General features: G+C 41.7%; 1 protein-coding gene across 1 annotated transcript in view; it reads right to left on the bottom strand.

The window, feature by feature from the left end:
* Positions 1-15,718, bottom strand: part of SLC30A10 (solute carrier family 30 member 10) — a 35,168-nt gene extending 19,450 nt beyond the window's left edge. Inside the window, exon 1 of the mRNA XM_070384495.1 lies at positions 15,268-15,718. Within this exon, the coding sequence (XP_070240596.1) occupies positions 15,268-15,718 (451 nt within the window). The remainder of the gene's footprint in view (positions 1-15,267) is intronic.
* Between the last annotated feature and the right edge of the window lie 5,677 nt (positions 15,719-21,395).

Raw genomic sequence — 21,395 nt, 5'->3', positions numbered from 1 at the left:
ACAGTATCTGTCTTCCAAGCACAATTAATCGAAGCACAATAAAATAAGGAATATTTTATGCAAATACATGTCTGCATTTACTTTGTAAGTCAGGAACATAAAGCCCTAAAGATTTTAAGATTTTTGTAACATCTTATGGTAAAACACAATAATTTATTAGCCAACCCAATAAATCGCCTAAAATCACACAATCTGTAAATGATAAAACAGAAATACTATCTAGGCATCAAACTCTTCAGTGTACTTTTACACTTTGCCCCCACATTATACTAATTTGATCATTCTTAACACTTCTTTTGTTCTAAAAAAATGAAAGAACTTTTTTTAAAGTTCATCATCTACTGGTACAGGACTTGATGTGCTCAGATCAGATCAGTCACTCAGTTGTGTCCGACTCTTTGCGACCCCATGAACCCCAGCACCCCAGGCCTCCCTGTCCATCACCAACTCCCGGAGTTCACTCAGACTCATGTCCATCGAGTCAGTGATACCATCCAGCCATCTCATCCTCTGTCGTCCCCTTCTCCTCTTGCCCCCAATCCCTCCCAGCATCAGAGTCTTTTCCAATGAGTCAACTCTTCACATGAGGTGGCCAAAGTACTGGAGTTTCAGCTTTAGCATCATTCCTTCCAAAGAAATCCCATGGCTGATATCCTTCAGAATGGACTGGTTGGATCTCCTTGCAGTCCAAGGGACTCTCAAGAGTCTTCTCCAACACCACAGTTCAAAAGCATCAATTCTTCAGCGCTCAGCCTTCTTCACAGTCCACCTCTCACATCCATACATTACCACAGGAAAAACCATAGCCTTGACTAGACGAACCTTTGTTGGCAAAGTAATGTCTCTGCTTTTGAATATGCTATCTAGGTTGGTCATAACTTTCCTTCCAAGGAGTAAGCGTCTTTTAATTTCATGGCTGCAGTCACCATCTGCAGTGATTTTGGAGCCCTGAAAAATAAAGTCTGACACTGTTTCCACTGTTTCCCCATCTATTTCCCATGAAGTGATGGGACCGGATGCCATGATCTTCGTTTTCTGAATGTTGAGCTTTAAGCCAACTTTTTCACTTGATGTGCTACAATTCATAAAGTCTGATTATGACACCCGAAATTCTTTTACATTGGTGCCGGGAGCCAGCGTGAAGAACTCCGCCCGTGGCAAAGGTCATGAGGAAGGAGGCTTGGCATACGCAAAACTGGGATCGAGCCTCAGGAGTCCCCCCTGGAAATTCTCGAGCATCTACCCCCAAAACCAGAGTCTGCCTACTTTACTGCTTTGTGCTCTCACCTACACCTCTGACTTTATGGGGGGCTGTCCCCTACCACCTCTCTCAGAGAAGGAGTTAACTTAGAGCTCCAGTTAATAAAGTTCCTGGGCGTGACAAGAGTGTTTTAGTTCACAAACTCCTTTGGAAGTTCTCTAGCCTGCCTGAACAGGTTCTTCCGGCCACATGTGATTGTTCACAGCCTCCCAACCATGAGAGGCATGAGATGTTCTAAACTTTCTAAATACAGATTCCTTTGAGCAGTTAGAAGATTATTAGTATAGTATAGTGGGTTGATTAGAAATTATATTGATGAAGGGTTTTCATTTATTGGGCCAATGTTTGCCGCTAAGTTTCCATATCCCTTACCTACTGTGTTCCTGGGAGTGTATTGATTAATATAGTTGGTGTATATATAACATATTAATATATGTTGGTGAATGTAAGTAGTAGCTTTAATGTTTGTAACCTTGGACCCTTGAGTTAATTCTTTTCTTGTTATAGCCCACCACACCTTTGCCCTATAGGAATGCAACTTTATCTAATGCTTTCGGAGGGTGGCGCCTGACTCTAGAATAATCACCTTTAGAGAAAAATAAGTTTTCTGAAGAAAGGATCATAAAATGTTAATAGGCCTCCTGGCCAGAAGATGATGTAAATCACCTAAACTTTTGCATATGATAAGTTTGCAGGAAGAAAGCCTGGCTTTGATAAGGATCAAGGACTGCTGACCTTGCATGACTCTACCCCTTCCCCCATTATCCTCTATGCACAACTTAAGGTATAAAAACTACTTTGGAAAATAAAGTGCGGGCTTTGCTCACTGAAGCTTGGTCTCCCCATGTCATTCTTTCTCTCACCCTCTGGCTGAACTCCCATCTGGAGTGTGGAGGCTCGCCAAGCCTACTAATTTTGCCTGGGCTTCTAAGATCTGACCGGGGAGGCTTTAGTGTCTCCTCTCCTTCGGGAGAACGGGAGGACCCCTGAGGCCTACATAGGTGGCGTAAATTCCTTGTCTTGGAATTTTATTGGTTTTCCACATAAACCAAGTTATTCAGTCTCTTTTCTTCACTGAATTTCTTAGCTGAGCTATCCCTATTTAACCACTCTTTATATCTTTAATTCTATCATATCCTGATCGCCAACGCCGTCTCCCCTTCGAATTCCCTGGATCCACTGGGGCTGGACCTCAGTACCTTGGTGTTTAGCTCAGAAACTAAAAAGACTATTTTTTTTTTAGAAATTTTAAAAGCAGCTGTTATTGTTTTCATTTTTCAGTTCTCCTTGACAAGAGAAGATGCTTCCTTCGGAGAAAAGAGCAGACATGTTGTCCAAGGCAGCAAATTCTTACTCAAAAGAAGAGGTGGCTCTTTTTCTGCACAGCACTGTCTTTAGACTGCAAATACATAATCAAAGGATGGCCCTTTCTCATCATCAGCCCAGCTCCAAACATGCTGAGCATATTACAAACATGACTTTTCAAAAGGAAATTGCTTCTCTAGGTAGCTGAGGAATCTTATGTACAAATCAGTTCTTCATTGATAAATTCATATAATATGTATATTTGTAACAGTTCATAACTCAAAGGTATTTTTGTACGCAAAAGTATGTATTTCTCTTCCATGAAGATTTTTAGAATATATTAAAACTTAAAAGACACTTTAACTGAGGTGACTTTTTTTAAATAATAAAGGCATGAGACAAAAAAAGATAAAAATTAGGTAGTGGTCCACACCACTTTGGGCTGTTGATAGGGAGAAACTGTCAACATTTGCATTATAGCCCATGAGAAGGAGGCAGCTCTGATATGAATTTAGAGCTGTGCTATTAGCCTGTCCTGGAGAAGGAAATGGCAACCCACTCCAGTATTCTTGCCTGGAGAATGGACAGAGGTGTCTGGTGGGCTACAGTCCATGGGTTGTAGTTGGAAACGACTACACAATTGGACACACAAAAAGTTGGACATGACTCAGTGACTTAACACACACAAACACACACTGGCTCAAGAGTGAGCCAGGCAAGGATTTTGACCTTGGCAAATCAAAGCTGCTTATCAGCTATGACTGTTATTATAAATGCAGGGATATTCTAATGGGCCTTTGCGAGCATGAGTTTTTAAGACTGTTTTTACTTATGCTTCAGTCTTATTGTGCAAAGAAAGTGGGAGAGAGAGAGTAGTTTGCTCTCAGAAACTGCAGGGAAATTGCACCAGAGGAAGAGAGAAAGATGCAAAAAAGAAAAGGAGATGCACATCTATCTAAATATACTTAGAGGGGATTAGATTAGATCAGACTGGGAACTGGGAACCAAAGATATCTTTCAGAGACAGGAAGGCAAGACACCGGATGGCTGATTGGCATCGAGGAATGCACCTCACCAGCCCCAGAGGGAACCAGAGGCAGGGAGCTATTCAAAGTCATCCTTAGAACGGACTTATGGTTGCCAAGGCTGAGGAGGGGGATAGATTGGAAGTTTGGGTTAGCAGATGCAAACTATTACATATGAGAAGGATAAACGACAAGGTCCTACTGGGTAGCAAAGGGAACTATATCCGATATCCTGTGACAAGCCATCTTGGAAAAGAATATGAAAAAGAATGTATGTATATGTATAACTAATCACTTTGCTGTACAGTAGAAATTAACACAATATTGTAAATTAACTGTACTTCAATAAAATAAATTTTTAAAAAATTAAAAAATAGAAGTCTAGTTTTTTTTTTTTTTAAAAAGTCATCCTCTTAAAGCTGCTGTACCATCTGAAATAAAAGCAACTGGGGAATCCAGCAATTATCCTATATCTGTCCCATTGTCATGTGCTGGGGATGTGAAGAGCAAGCCCTTTCTTTGTTTCTTTAGTTCGCAGATCTTCAGATGGAGGAGAGGATACCTAAAAAGCCCCTGAGGAGCCTCACTTGCCCTCGCCTTGAGTAAGAGCCTAAACGTGAAGTGGATGCCCCATGGGATGAGACGGTAAGGCTCTGGGGAGCAGTGAGTAATTTTGCGTATAGAACTGAGATGAGCTGTAGGTGGAGGGCAGACTATGCAGAGCATTTTTTTCCAAAGATGGCCACAACATTATCTCCCATTCAACATGTTTTCTCATAGGCAGACCTTGACGCTCCTTCCATTCAGAAACAGGTCTGAGGGCTTGACACTCCTTCCATCTTCTCACTTGCTTGTATCCCATACAATCTGAGTTTGGGCCAGAAAAGGCAGGGAGGCATCTACCTTGTTTGATGGGACACTCATGTTTGAAACCTGAGCCACCACAGACGATGTCTTGGGGCGATGCTCTGTGAGGAATCCAAGCCACACAGCGAGAGCCTGTGTCGGTGGTCCAGTAAGCAGTCCTTTCAGCCCAAGAGCCAGACATACGGTGATGCAGTCTCCGGTCATCACCTTGCCACCCTCAGCCTTAGAATCATCCCAGCTGAGGCCCCAGACAAGCTGTTCCCACTGTGTCCTTTCCCAGTTCCTGCCCAGAGAATCCTGAGTATAGTATCATCAGATGGTTGCTGTTTTACGCCACTGTTTGTAATGGTTTGTTACATAGTTAAGTAGAATGAGGAACCACCATGTAAAGATTGGCAGAGCTATACAAAATTCCTATACAATTTGGAGCTATTTGAGAGGAGAAAGTAGGAAGATTAGCATAAAATATTTAAGGTATTATTGGGCTTCCCTGGTGGCTCAGATGGTCAAGAATCTGCCTACAGGAGACCCAGGTTCAATCCCTGGGTTGGGAAGATCCCTGAGAGAAGGGAATGGCTACCGACTCCAGTATTCCTGCCTAGAGAACCCCATGGCCAGAGGAGCCTGGCGGGCTACAGTCCATGGGGTCTATTATTAGAAGTGATTCAAAGCAAAACGGTTATCATGGATGTGGGGGTTTGTCTGCTCCTGCGGGACCCATGGGGAACAGACAGAATTAGGACACCTATGACAGGAAAAAGGAGGATGAGGCACAGTGAAGGGGATCAAGGCAAGAACACAATAGTGCGAGGCCACACCCAACTTAGACTTTGGGCTCACTTGGAAAATGCTTTTCAAGTGAGATGACCCAACTCAGAGAGGTGAGAGTTGAAGAGATTTGTTTGGAAAACAGCTGCTTTTGGCAGGCTCCTGAACACTGACTTCATTTCTCTCACTGTGATAAGGGGGAAAAAAACTACATTGGAAAAATAAATGCCTGACCCAGAAAACAAGGACCAAATAAAAGGGGGAAAAGTCCAACAAAAACACCAGCCTTATGTGGAGTAGAGAAAGAAAAGGAGCAACTTTAAGAACTTGATTAAACCATGAAACCATGAACAGTTCAACTGAGCCTTCTGAGAGAAGAGCAGGAAGAGAGACGGGAAAACGCTGGAGGCCCCTTCAACACTCAGAACAGAAGACAGAAGATCAGTCAAGGGCTGTGGGAAGGCAGACAGTCACTGGAGGGTCAGAAAGCAGGAGCGGGGGCAACAGGGTGAGCTTGCAACATCCAGACAGCTTCAGCTAAGAAATCTACGGCCCTCAGGCAGAAGCCCACATGGGCTCGAGGGAGAAGCTTCCTTAGGAAGCAAGAGTCACGGGCCTCAGCAGCTCTGGAGACGGAGGTGGTGGCAGCAACCCCTGAGACATAGGACTGAGAGCGCAGACAGAGCAGGAATAGGAGCTCGAGACGGAAACGGAATCCTGGGGGTTGCTTGCTTGCATTCTCCATTCCTTCCTTCCCCCTCTTTCTCCCTCCCTCTCTCTTTCTCTCTCTCTCTCACACAACCTGGAGCCTCAGAAGTCTTTAAAGCCTACTCTACAAGTAGGCAGGAATATTTTAAACATTGCTTCCTGGAAAAGGATGCAATGTGTTTTACAGATACAAAAATCTTGGTAGCATAATTAACCTCTTGTTGTGAGGTCTGCTGGCAGAGCCAGGTCTGCTGGCACATGCTGACCCACCTCTGAGAGAAGCAGAAACGGAGAGGACTCCATCTGTCAGTCGCCCCTCTCCTGACACTGTTGAGTCTCTGCTCTGATCCTTGTAAGTGGTAATGAGGGCCTGCCTTATATTAAGTGCTGAGTTCTGGGAACTGAAATTTACCTATATTAAGTGCTCTAGCTCTGGGTTAATACTATGTGCTTCTGTCAAGCTTTTTGAACTCTTTATTTTTATTATTTTTTTAATTTTTTATTATTATTTTTTTTTTACTTTACAATATTGTATTGATTTTGCCATACATCAACATGCATCCGCTACGGGTGTACACATATTCCCCATCCTGAACCCCCTCCCACCTCCCCTCCCCATACTCTCTCTCTGGGTCATCCCAGTGCACCAGCCCCAAGCTTCCTGTATCCTGCATCAAACCTGGACTGGCTATTCATTTCTTATATGATATTGTACATGTTTTAATGCCATTCTCCCAAATCATCCTCCCCCTCCTTCTCCCACAGAGTCCAAAAGACTGTTCTATATATCTGTGTCTCTTTTGCTGTCTCGCATACAGGGTTGTGTTACCATCTTTCTAAATTCCATATATATGCGTTAGTATACTGTATTGGTGTTTTTCTTTCTGGCTTACTTCACTCTGTATAATAGGCCCCAGTTTCATCCATCTTATTAGAACTGATTCAAATGTATTCTTTTTAATGGCCGAGTAATACTCCATTGTGTATATAAAAAGTGTGGCAGGACATTATTGACTTTGAGGTCAAACAATGAAGTGAAAGCCAAAATCCAGAAAGGAGAGTTGAAGCCAGAACCTGACTTAAGGATGTCTGCCCACCAAAGACAAAGGATCTCGCCTTGGATTTTAACAGCCGTGTGACAGGGTATGATGCAAGAGATAAAACTGAGATGCAGGCATGGTGAGATCAGAGATCCCCTCATAAAGCTCAATCCTTTGGTAAAAGGTTGAATCAAAACAAACAATAAAATAAACACACAAAAACTCACTGCCTCGAAGGAGACAGCATGAAAACTTGCATGTTTCACTCTTGGTTTTAGGTAGAGAGAAAAATATCCCCTGTGGAAAGTTGGAACTATACTCTGGCCTTCATGTGGGAATGTAGTCTAAATTCTCACTATAATTATCATCCTCAAGCAAAGAATTTTTTAACTGCTCACCAGTTTCTAATGGCTTCAGGGACCCAGTGAAAAGAAAAGTAAATCTTCTGCGGGAAAATGTATTTACAATCTTCCTCAAAAAATTCCCTCAAAGAAAATTCCACTGATCATGAGTTCACAATAAAACATCATGAAACTCACAAAACATGAAGAAGCAAACCATCTTGAGAGAGGCAGCAAAACTAATAAACAGCAGAATCGAGCATTCAAAAATTGCTGATTTTAAGAATATAAGATGCAGAAAATAAAGTGAGCATATTTAATATATGGGAATAAGGGAAGGTACGAAAAGTAAAAATAAAGATCAAGGCACTGTAAATGAAGAATACATTACTTGAGATTAAAAACTCAATAGAAGGCAGCCCTATTCCTCCCAGCCAGAGAGTTATCTTGATGCTATCGTTTCACGTCACTCTGCAGTCTCTAATGAGCAATTCTTAACATTTGTGGGGCCTCAGTGTTCATTTAACTAATACACTTACTGAACTAATATACTTACTGTTCTAATCCATTTTAGTCATTGAGGAGATGGGTTTCGAAATTACCAAACACTGGACCCAAGGATTATACCCAAAGGAAAAAGTGGTTATTGTAGGAGGTGCAGGCCTTGAGAATACCAGCATCAATACTCTCCTGATAACTCTATATCTAGCCCATCAAGGGAAGCCCCCAGTGAAGGGCACATAAAATTGGAGAGTACTGGGGAGATGATTCCTCTGGTCTTACGTTTCCTTGAGGAGACTGCCATATTGGCTCTGACTGACCCCTTCATTCCCTCTCCATGGGAGAAGCCACTCCTAGGGTAAGAAGGTCTCCTTTTATTGGTGGGTTTAGTGAAAGTCACTCAGTCATGTCCAACTCTTTGTGACCCCATGAACTATACAGTCCATGGAATACTCCAGGTCAGAATACTGGAGAGGGTAGCCTTTCCCTTATCCAGGGGATCTTCCCAACCCAGGGATCAAACCCAGGTCTCCCACATCGCAGGCAGATTCTTTACCAGCTGAGCCACCAGGGAAGCATTGGTGGGTTTAGCAGAAGGAACAGAAGCCTGGCTCAGCTCCTCCCAGGGTTTATCCTTTGAACAATATGCCCCTCGGAGTGTCCATCCTCTCTGCTCCTGGGCCCACCTCTATGCCTCCCATTGTTGAGCTGGGCCCTGAAGAAGATGATGGGTATATTTACCGCTGAGATAAGTATTAGGAAGCTATTGGGACATCAAAGGTCCACCTTCCAATTCAGCCTTTATCAAAAACAATTTTTATTGCCATCTGACTATCTTTGCTCCCTTAGCTCTCAGTTAGTTCTAGGCTCATGAGTGGACATTATTTATTGGTCCCATAAAGTCCCAACAATGTCATCAATCAACTGGTCAGGAGCTGTAGAGCTGGTTGCCAGCTCCTCTCTTTTCTCTCCTGTAAAATCTCAAGGTGGTTTCTTCAAGTTAAGAATTAGACAGAAAACAGGTGGTCTGTCCAGATAGTTCCGTCTTCAACCTGATTTCTTGGCTGCTCTTCTATCTAAGCAGTCAACCACTAGTTCTCATTGGCCTGAGTCAGGACTATCATTTTTTTTCTATTGTCTATTGGGCTGATACATTTCTTGAGTTGTCACAGCAGACAAAGAACAAGAGCCCAGATATACTTCATCAAAAATTACTTCATTCAAAATTCTCTGGAGACAACTTCTCAGATGTAGACAATAAATATCAGGACACAGACTGTGGAAGACATTCTTCTAAGACAAAGGAGTCTCTAGATATCATTGCCTCTTATAAAAAAATGATGACAAGACTAGAATTTGTCATAATCATCAGAGGCAGCTATACACAATGTGATTTATATAAATCACAGTGACTATTATCTCCACGAAAGAGCAAGAAGAAGGCAAAAGGTAATAAATATATTCTTTATATTCTGTAAGCATCCGACCAAAAGAAAAAAAAATAATAAGCTTACTTTTACTCCACTTTGTTGGGAAAGTAAACCTCTCAGTAAGGAAAATGGGACTATATAGACAGAACTGCAGGAAAATGTTTAAAAGGCAAATCATCCTGAGTTTTATACACACACACACACACATGTAGATGGGTTTCCCAGGTGGCGCTAGTGATAAAGAACCTGCCTGCCGATGCAGGAGATGTAAGAGATGCTGGTTGGATCCCTGCGTTGGGAATATTCCCTGGAGAAAGGCATGGCAACACACTCCAGTATTCCTGCCTGGAGAATCCCACGGACAAAGGAGCCTAGTGAGCTACAGTCCATGGGGTATCAAAGAGTCAGACACAGCTGAGCACGTAGCACATGGCATGGCCAGAAATGGTGATGGATCTATATGGATCATAAGTATGGATAACAGCAATCCATTGTGGGTGTTGGCCCAGGATGTGTTTGGCTGCCAGTTTATGGATGTGGAGCAGGCAAGGACTTGTCCACCGAGGAACTAACTGCTGCTAAGTCACTTCAGTCGTGTCCAACTCTGTGTGACCCCATAGACGGCAGCCTACCAGGCTCCCATTACTGGGATTCTCAAGGCAAGAACACTGGAGTGGGTTGCCATTTCCTTCTCCAATGCATGAAAGTGAAAAGTGAAAGTGAAGTCACTCAGTCGTGTCCAACCCTCAGTGACCCCATGGACTGCAGCCTACCAGGCTCCTCCATCCATGGGATTTTCCAGGCAAGAGTACTGGAGTCGGGTGCCATTGCCTAATATGACCTTTATTCTTGTCTCTTTAGCCCTTGGACACTCACTATCAACCACCGCCACCAAGTGCCATGTTGAGGAATTTACACAGAATATACTTTCTTCACGATGTCCTGACGAGATAAATAATTACCCACTTTACAGAAGAAGAAACTGAGGTTTAGTAAGTTGAAGTAACTTTCTGGAGGTCATTCAGCTACTGGAATTAGGATTCTACCTATGGAGTATTGATTTATACTTTTGTTTTGGCACCAAGTCCTAACCACTGGACCACTAGGGCATTCCCTGATTCATACTTTTTGACATGCCATTTTGTGATTATTTCCAAATAACTTTTCACTGTTCGTTATTTTTTTTTCTTTCTTTGGTCAAGAAGAGTAGGTTTATAACTAAAGCCCTAGATTTAGCCTTGTAATTCTCTGTCCACAACCATTCACTCGCTGCATGGTTGTGGTCCTGACTCTCAGTTTTTGTTTCCTTATCTGAAAAAAAACAAATACCAAGTATTCCTTCTTGCTAATTATTTCACAAAACATATAATTCTCCAAATGTATGTGATACACTGCTGGGGTTATCCTCCCACACTTTGACAGCGCCTGACGACTCACAGATGTCAAGAAAGACCTTGGTTTTCATTAAGATTTACCTGAGGAGTCAGTCAGAGTGGCCTCTGCATATTGAAAGAACATGGCTGAGAATAAGGAACGGGTCTCTTTATCTTCTGGTTTTTTTTTCTTCAGTTGAATTTGATTTTGTGAACGTGAAACAGCACGAAGTTTTCAGTCTTCCTTTGATTTTTCTTACTCATTCCCTGTAACTGACCCAGAACCCCATCCCTGGGCAGCAAGAGAGGTGAGAGGCTAAGCAAGCTGACCTGAGTGTACAGAGAGAGACCTAAGGTAATCTGTGAAGCACTAGTGGAGATGCTGTGATCTGTGACAGGTGTGTGTACACTGAGTGCTCCTGCAGAAGTGAATTGTTCAAAACGCTTGGAAAACAATTATGTCCGATATATACAAACAGCAAAGTAACAGCTTCTGGGAATTAAGCATCACGGTTCGTAAAATCATTTAATAATTATTGTTCATTCCAATCCTGCCTCCAAAGTACAAAGAGAACCCAGGGAACCGATACCTGGAAAATCTTCTTTCTCGTTCCAGCCTGAAAAGCCACCTTCCCTTGTGCAGTTTCTGATCCCTGACTTATTCTGTGGTACTTGCTGCTGGGAGGGAGGTAGCCAATTCCTCCCGGCCCCTCCTAAACCCTCAGAGCCCTGCCTACACAAGCTCTTAAAGGAAAACAAACCCTATTTGCTTTCAGTATCTACAGGACTGTCTGTGTGAAATGTTCCCATTAGGCTGTAGCATTCAGACTTAATGAGAAGCTTGGGAAAGCCCCCAGTCAGCAGCCTGTTCTAGGCTGTCACTGCCCCTAGCAGGTTGGTTGAGGAAATATGCCAGAAAGGTGATGAGAGAGAGTGGCAAAGAGAGGAAGAGAGAGGGAAAGAACACAGTTTGGAAATCAAAACAAAATTTAAGTAAATTCACAGGGAAGGCATTTGGTTAAAAAATGTTTAATAATAAATACATATTTCAGACCTAAATGTGCCATTCATAAATTGTGTAAATGGCAAGCCTATCCTAGACAGAGCTGCACAAAATTACTTTTGGTTTAAAATAAAAGCCAGTGAGAAGCGAGTGTTAGTCATTCAGTCATGCACAGCTCTTTGCAACCCCATGGACTGTAGCCCGCCCAGCTCTTCTGTCCATGGAATTCTCCAGGCAAGAATACTAGACTGGGTAGACATTCCCTTCTCCAGGGGATCGTCCCAACCCAGGGATCTAACCCTCGTCTCCTGCACTGTAGGCAGATTCTTTACCCTCTGAGGCACCAATGTAAGGCAAAGTATTGTTCAAACACAAGTCAAGGAAAAGAGAGTTCTGTCTGTTAAATTTTAAAGAAAACTCAAACATTAAAAATAATTGAAAAAAAAAAGTGCACACATAAAAGATAAGGTGAAAGTCAAGGAAAATCTAATAAAGCAAACAAGCTGTAGGAAAAACTGCAAGCAAAGCAAATTTCATTCGTAAGTCTAGAGAAAGAAGGTAGGGGTGCCCTGTATTTCCTAGGATCTGAACTGACTTGTTTTCACTCCTCTTCCCTTTCTTCAAACACATTTATAACTCTCTTCCTCCTAATAATCTCACAAATATAGCCATCCAAATTTGAACCTTAAACCTGTTTGTTTTTTTTCTTTTGTGCTTGCAATTTTTCCTTTTTCCTTTTCCTTTTTCTTTAGCTACAAATATCTGTTCCACCATCATTTTTTCCTGTTGGGGATGGACTCCCACTGACTAGATACTGGTATAAGGCTTCCACAATCCCAGTCTCAGCTTAGTGTTCCAGACATTCTTTACTCCCAGGTGATTTTTAAAATTTCTAACTCCTTCTGTCCAATTCTTCAATGTATCTTACTCCATGAATCCCAGAGAGGTTTTCAAGTCTTAACAGTATATACATTCTGTTTTGTTCACATTTAGAATAAATTAGTGGTCTTCTTTTTACCTATAATCTCAGACATAAAATATAACTGGTATCAAACAGATAAAACAAGTAAAAGATCCACAGAACTGGAAGAGACTAAAGGCTTGCTAAGTAAAAAATTCTCTTTGGTCACACATTGCACCAAAAAAAAGTGATGGATTATTTGATTCTGATCACTCAACCAGTAGATACAATAGTTCTTTAGTTTATAGGACTTTAAAACCCTTCAAGTTAGAATTTAGTATATAGAAAATCTTATTCCTAAATTTGAGTTGAATCTTTTGAAATCAAGAATCATTTTTTCTTCATATTTTATACCAGGAGGTCCTGGTATAAATCAATATGTATGGATTAATCACATTTTTTCTTAGACTAAGAGACAATTGGGTTAATGTCAGTTTATGAGATTTATTTAAGCCAAATATTGACTCTAAGTTTATTTAACTAATTTGAAGGATATTAAAATATATGTTTTAGGGAAAGTGATAAATATGTAACTCAAAACATAAATGCTAAGACACTAAGTAGCTATCCTAAAATCACTAGGAGGATTTAAACACTCTAAAATTTCTAAGAAGAATTCAGCAATACCAAAAGCTACCAAAGTAATAATTCCAACATAGAACATGGACCTTAAAGCATTAGCTACATGTGTGCATAGTACCTAAAATAATAAATATAGAATACGAATCTTAAAGCATCATTTATATGTATGTATAGTACCTATCATTATAATTATTTAAAGAAGACTACTATACAGCATGAAACATTTCAAAAGGAGATAGATACTCTAGAACTAAGACAGTAGAAATCCATATGGTCAGGGTAAAATATTTGTCTTTAAGCCTCTTCTTATCTGAATATGAACATAAACATTAGAAATCACTGCTTCCCAAACAAGAGCTGAACTAAGATCTACTTGATAATAATTCAGTTTATAAAAATAGAACAACAGTTATCTACCAGTTTTCATGTTGGTCAAGAAGTCAAACTCTTTGCCTACATTGCTTTTACTATATGCAGGTAAATATCATATGTCAAAGGTAAAGAAAAAATTAGAATTAAAAACACAAGGTAAGTTTAGCAATGCCAATACTAACCATTGATTTGATCAGCTTCCTTGCCTTATACTTAGCAATAAATATTGTTTTCTTCTATCAAATATGTGAATTTTATGATATTGAACCTCCAGTATATGATGACTGATGTAAACAAGGTATATGATCTCAAGTTAACTATTATGTTTTACAAAAGATGAGGCCCTAACTGATTCATTAAATAAAATAAAGATACAGACTCTAGTTTCTTGTCTGTTCCCTTTTATACCTAACACATACTATAGGTGTTTTCAAGATGTATCTTCTACTAATAGGAAAATCTAGGCAGAGATAGAATATAGGACTGCTCCCAGCTGGGAAAATTTACAATGGCAGGAGAGACAGGAGGAATACAATAAGAATGCAAAGTCTTACTCTGAGGTCCCCTATTGAGTTACATGACCCTCTGACTAATGAGAGAAAACTTTTCAGCATCAAATAAGAAAAATCTTGAAATTTCTTAAAATCCAGATAAGCAATCAGAATTCAATGATACTGGATGATCACATAATTCAGATTTGCATTGTGATTTCTGTAAAAGAACAATAACTAGTCTATACCAAGAGCCTATTAAATGCTAAGCACTTAGAAGCCCATTGAGTCCTTATTGACTCTAGATTACAGGTGGGCCCACAGCCAGGGGAAGTAATTTGACAGCTGCCCTGTAGGAGAACCATGATTTGGACCTGGTCTGTTCACTCTATAGGACTTCTTAAAAAGCACTGAAAATTGCTCTTCTGCAAAAAGCTTTTAACATATATTTTTAAAATTCCTTTTGCGGCACTAAAGAAACATGGTTCTATCTAACAACTAATCTTTTGGAATCCACGTTTTTCAATGTATTGTTCTCTTCTGAGATTTAATTTGATCCTTTGACAGATAATCCAATGAGTTTGGTACCCACTCCTAAGTTCCTCCTAAAGATTTACATATAAATAGCTTTCCTTTTTCTCAAACAAGACAGATGTCTACAATAAATAGATACAAATATTCCGATTCAGAAATAGAGCTAAGTTTACTAGATCATCTTTATTTTTTCTTTCTGCATTTTACATCACATTCCTTGAATATATTCTTAAGAGGCTATCCACCTAACCGATGGTTTTTGAGCCTTTGCTCCAAGTGAGCTGGTAATGGAGCCTAGTAGTTTCGAACAATTCGGGGGAAAGAAAATTAAAATATTATTTTAAAACTCAAACACAGTCATGTCACATCTGGATAGACAAAAGGGAGTCACTAAATAAAGGAGACAGCTTTGCATGGCACATCCACTTTCTGGCAAAGGACTCTCTCTATGGCCACGGTTTATCACTCTACCTGTCTGCACATTTTTCATCCCCAGTTACTAAAAAAGACCCCTACGTGGTCAGCTGCCACCCAGCTCATAAGGAACTTTGGACTGGAAGTGACGCTTTGGAGAAAGACCTTTAGTAAAGTTTGGGGAACGAAAGACTGATGGAATGGAGTCTCACTCCACAACACCCCCAGAGGCCCCCAAGATAGCACCTGGCAGGACTCTGACCAAACTATAACATCTGAGGAGGCGTTTACCTGCTTCAGCGTCTCCCTGGGGCCCCCGCGCCGTGCAGTAACAGCAGTCCAAGAAGATGGCATAGTTGAGAATATTGAAGAATAGCCCGATGACTCCAGCACTGAGAACCAGCAGCGGCCTCTCTGTCTTCTGTGGATCAATATACCTTTTGACAGCTTCCACCAGGATGCTGAACATCAGGGCCACAGCGAAAACGGAGTTGCCAAATGCGCCCACGACATCTGCCCGGAGAAAGCCAAATGTGCTTTTCCGGTGCTGCTGTATGCTGCTGGCCCTGATGCCAAAAAGACCGATGATCATGGAGACTAAGTGGGAGAGGACCGCAAAAGCATCGGAGGTCAGCGAGAGGGAGTTGCCTATGTGGGAGATCACTAGCTCCATCACGAAAAGGAGCATGCTCACAATGCACATGAGGATTAAACGGAAACTTCTCCCTGAGTATCGCCCCATGGCGCTCTGCTGTCCCTCTCCTTTTCCTGGGAAGGCTGAGCTCTTAGGGGAGCAGATGTAGAGATCACAGCTCTTGGATAGCTCTCCCCTACAGCCTTTCAGCGCCTGTCATATTTGAAAATCACTTTTTACAGGCTGCTATAAAGCCATAAAACAGTTTAAAGGGCAATTAAGCAAGAGATGTCACGTGAGCAGGGACTTATGGAAATAGAAGACACCAACTTCCAGATAGGAACTGGAGGGGCTTCTTTTGCTCATTTGTGTGTATCATTACAAAAGTCAAGAGCCTCTGTGTCTGAATTATGCACAAACTCATGTATGGCTATGGCCTTTCTAGATTCCACACTCTGTGTTTGCAATAATCGTTGTGACATTTTACATAAACAATCATATCTTGTCAACCTGGTGTGTGAGTGGCTTTTAATTCTGTATACTACATGGAACAGGGAATATTCTAGGGGTCAGTAATCCAGAGATTAGAGCTACAGTAAGTGAAAGCCAAAAAACAGCTAGGGTGATTTTTTTCTTCTGCCTTGCGCACTGATCTGGAATAAACAAGCACCCCACTTCCAAACCCTTTCCATAAATAAGACAAAAAAAAAAAAAAACATTCTTCATGTTTAGGAAAGATATAATACCTTTAAAGGAGCTAAAGACATAATCCCAGTTAGTTTTAGGAAGAAAGTCAAATTACAGTGTCTTGATTTAACTGATGTAAGAAGATATTTTTGCTTTTAATATTATCTTCTGTCATGTATAAGCCTTAAAGGTTTACCAGTTCCCAAATATCTAAAACAACAGTAGCTGCTATTGCTTTGAGTAGACTGCCTACAGTCAATCCTTTAAAGAAATACAGATTGAAATGACTATACCCAATCCTAACTGCATTTGAAGTCTGACTGTGATGGCTAGTTTTATGCATCAATTTGACTGGGTTTGCAGGTGCCCAGACATTTGGTCAGACATTACTGTGAGTGTTTCCATGAAGGTGTTTTTGGGTGGGACTAACAGTTGAATCAGTAGACTAAGTAAAACAGGCAACCCACTCCAGTATCCTTGCCTGGAAAATCTCATGGACAGAGGAGCCTGGTGGAGTGCAGTCCATGGGGTCGCAAAGAGTCGAGCACAACTGAGCGACTAACACATAACACACATACATCCTTAGTGGGGGCCTCATCCAATCAGTTGAAGGCCTGAACAGAACAAACTGGCTGACTCTCCTGCAAGTAAGGGAAGATTCCTCTGACTGCCTGCCTTCAAACTGGGACACTGGCTTTTTTCCAGCTTTCAGGGTCAGACTGAAAGCTTGGCTCTTCCTGGGTCTAGAGCCTGTGGGCCTTTAGACTAAAACTACACCATAGGTCTCTGCTTGCCATTTTGACATTGGGACTTTCTCAGCCTTCATAATGGCAGGAACCAATTCCTTTTAATAAGTCTCTATTTATATACATATCCTACTGGTTCTACTTATCTGAAGAACTTAAGACTAATACACTGATTTTGACTAAAACATGACTACTTAGATGTAGCCCTAATAATTTCCTTGGCATCTCACAGTTCAGTTCAGTTCAGTCGCTCAGTCGTGTCCGACTCTTTGCGACCCCATGAATTGCAGCACGCCAGGCCTCCCTGTCCATCACCAACTCCCGGAGTTCACACAAACTCATGTCCATCAAGTCGGTGACTCCATCCAGCCATCTCATCCTCTGTCGTCCCCTTCTCCTCCTGCCCCCAATCCCTCCAGCATCAGAGTCTTTTCCAATGAGTCAACTCTTCGCATGAGGTGGCCAAAGTACTGGACTTTCAGCTTTAGCATCAGTCCTTCTAATGAACACCCAGGACTGATCTCCTTTAGAATGGACTGGTTGGATCTCCTTGCAGTCCAAGGGACTCTCAAGAGTCTTCTCTAACACCACAGCTCAAAAGCATCAATTCTTCGGCACTCAGCTTTCTTCACAGTCCAACTCTCACATCCATACATGACCACTGGAAAAACCATAGCCTTGACTAGACGGATCTTTGTTGGCAAAGTAATGCCTCTGCTTTTGAATATGCTATCTAGGTTGGTCATAATTTTCCTTCCTAATTAAAAGTAAGCGTCTTTTAATTTCATGGCTGCAATCACCATCTGCAGTGATTTTGCATAAATCGTTGCCAATTCAGTTGCTATTCTAACAGTGAGACTTCTAGACAACCAGACTGTGATAATTACCGCAGTCAAGGTGACATGAAGGTTTTTGGCCCAAAACAATGACGCTGCAAAGTGAGATGAACGTAAAACAAAGGTGACAGCTCTAGGAACAGTGTGGGAGCAAGAGGTGGAAGTGTTGTCACCTGGTGTATCTATTAGACATCCAAGGTGAAACGCTAAGTCGAGAATTGGATAAGGGAGCCTGGAGTTCAGAGGAGAAGGGGATAGGCTGGGAATACGTGAACTTGAGAGTTGACAATCCATGGATTTAGAAGTCAAAAGATGCCCAGAGATAACCAAGGATGTGAGAGAAAATACAAAATGAAGATACAAGTAGATAAGAGAGAAGGACCAGAAAGATGAAAGGGAAGCCAGGAGAGTACAGTAGTATTCAAGAAAGAATGTGTTTCAAAGAGGAGAGAACTAGCTGGGTCAAATATTGAGAGGACAAGAAGCACTGAGGACTGGAAATGATGACTGGATTTAACCTTATGGAGGCCCTGGTGACCTTAGCGAGAGGGCAAACTGAAGTGAAACAGTGACAGATTTTACTTTCTTGGGCTCCAAAATCACTGCAGATGGTGACTGCAGCCATGGAATTAAAAGATGCTCCTTGAAAGAAAAGCTATGACAAACCTGGACAGTGCATTAAAATGCAGAGACATCACTTTGCCAACAAAGCTCTGTCTAGTCAAAGCCATGGTTTTTCCAGTAGTCATGTACAGATATGAGAGTTGGACCATAAAGAAGGCTGAGCACCAAAGAATTGATGCTTTTGAACCGTGGTGCTGGAGAAGACTCTTGAGAGCCCCTTGGACTACAAGATCAAACCAGTCAATCCTAAAGGAAATCAACCCAGAATTAGAAGGACTGATGCTGAAGCTCAAGCTCCAATACTTTGGCCACCTGATGCAAAAAGCAGACTCATTGGAAAAGACGCTGATGCTGGGAAAGATTAAAAGGAGAGGGGCAGCACAGGCTGAGATGGTTAGACAGCATCACTGAACTCAACGGACATGAATTTGAGCCAACTCTCTGAGCGATGGAGAAGGATAGGGGAACCTGGCACGCTGCAGTCCATGGGGTCGCAAAGAGGTAGACACGACTTGCTGACTGAACAACATGAATTGGGTTCAAGAGAACAGAGAGAAGAAATTGGAGATGGCAAGTACAGATAATCCTTTCAAGGAGTTTTATTGCAAAGCAAAAGGAATATGGAGACAGGAAAGGGTATTTTTAGGCTGGGGAAGGTAACAGCACATTTTCAAGCTGATGGAAAGATCCTGTAGAGAAAGAAGATGTGATGATACATGGAGAGAGCTGCTGAAGTGTCACCATCAAGGCGGCCAGAGTTGAGGAGTTTTAGTGCACACGTGGAGGGGGTGCCCTCTGCTATGAGAAGAATGTTCATCCACCTAAACAGACATTTCTCTAAAGACATACAGATGGCCAACAGGCACATGAAAAGATGCTCAATATTGCCAATTATTACATAAATGCAAATCAAAACTACAATGAGATACCACCTCATACTAGCTTATGGTATGGCCATCATTTTAAGATCTACAAATAATAAATGCTGAAGGGGGTGTGACTATTGGTGGGAATATAAACTGGTACAACCACTATGGAACAGAGTGGAGGTTCCTCAAAAAGCTAAAAATAGAATTGCCATATGATCTAGCAATCCCATTCCTGGGCATCTATCTGGACAAAACTGTTAATTCAAAAAGATACATACACCCCCATGTTCACGGCAGCATTATTTACTATAGCAAAGACACAGAACATCCTAAATGACCACTGACAGATGAATGGATATGGAAGATGTGGTACATATTATATATACCATTGAATATTAGCCATAAAAAGGATGAAATGCCATTTGCACCAACATAGATGGATGTAGAGATTATCATATTAAGTCAGAAAGAGAAAAACAGATACCATGTATCACTTATATGTAGAATATAAGAAAATGATACAAATGAACTTATTTACAAAACAGAAACAGACTCACACAGAGAACAGACTTGTGGTTGCCAAGGGGCAGAGAGAGTAGGGGAAGGAAGGATTGGGAGTTTGGGATTAGCAGATGTAAACACATATAGGATGCATAAAAACAAAGTCCTACAGGATAGCACTGTATGGGCTACCCTGGTAGCTCAGTTGGTAAAGAATCTGCCTGCAATGCAGGAGACCCCGGCTCGATTCCTGGGTTGGGAAGATCCCCTGGAGAAGGGATAGGCTACCCACTCCAATATTCTTGGGCTTCCCTGGTGGCTCACAGTAAAGAATCTGCCTGCAATGTGGGAGACCTAGGCTTGATCCCTGGGTTGGGAAGATCCCCTGGAGGACGGCATGACAACCCACTCCAGTATCCCCGCCATGGAGAATCCCCATTGACTGAGGGGCCTGGCAGGCTACAGTCCATGGGGTCACCAAGAGTCAGACATGACTGAGTGACTAAGCACAGCACCATATAGCACAGGGAACTATATTCCATATCCTGTGATAACATAATGGAAAAGAATATGAAGAAATATATATAAGTGTCACTTTGCTATTGACATATAGCAGAAATTAATGCAATGTGTGTTAGTTACTCAGTAGTATCCAACTCTTTGTGATCCCATGGACTGTAGCCCACTAGGCTCCTCTGTCCATAGAATTCTCCAGGAAGAATACTGAAGTGGGTTGCCATTTCATTCTCCAACATAATATTATAAATCAACTATATTTTAATAAAACAAATGATAAATTTTTAAAAAAGACGATAGTTCATCTGAAATAGCAGAGAAGGTGGAAATGTGGACACTTGAGTGGGAAAGATACGGTGGGGGTTCTTGTGAGTCTCTTCATATTGTCTCTATCTTCTTAGTGAAATAGACATCAACCTGATCAACCAAAAGTCAGAAAGGGGAAGTACTGAGAATCCGAGGGGAGAAAAGCTCTGGAATAATTGTTCAGAAGAGTGAGAAAATGAATGCTGGAAGGAAATATAGTACAGTTACGTATTTGTGTGCCTGCAAGTGCATGCTCAGGCGCATCCAGCTCTTTGCGACCCCAGGGACTATAGCTCGCCAGGCTCCTCTGTCCATGAAAATTTCCAGGCAAGAATACTGGAGTGCATTGCCATTTCCTACTCCAGGGGATCTTCCTGACCCAGGGCTCGAAACTGCATCTCCCCTGTCTCCTGAATTGGCAGGCAGATTCTTTACCACTGTGCCACCTGAGAAGCCAATTACATATTTAGTACACGTAAAGTAATGTCAGTGTTAACATTGTCACCAGTCTGTGCAACCCCAAGTGCCTCACTCATTCAACAGGTGTTTCTTAATCACAAAATTTGGTTTTGGTGACCGTATTACGTGAGACTTTGTTGTTGTTGCTCAGTTGCTAAGTCATGTCCAACTCTTTGCAACCCCATGGGCTGCAGCACGCCAGATTTCCTGGTCCTTCGTTATATCCTGGAGTTTGCTCAAA

The sequence above is a fragment of the Bos mutus genome, chromosome 16 (assembly GCF_027580195.1).
Source record: "Bos mutus isolate GX-2022 chromosome 16, NWIPB_WYAK_1.1, whole genome shotgun sequence".
In the NCBI taxonomy this organism is placed as follows: domain Eukaryota; kingdom Metazoa; phylum Chordata; class Mammalia; order Artiodactyla; family Bovidae; genus Bos; species Bos mutus.
Note: the sequence above shows the minus strand (reverse complement) of the source record. Positions and strands in the feature narration are given on the sequence as shown.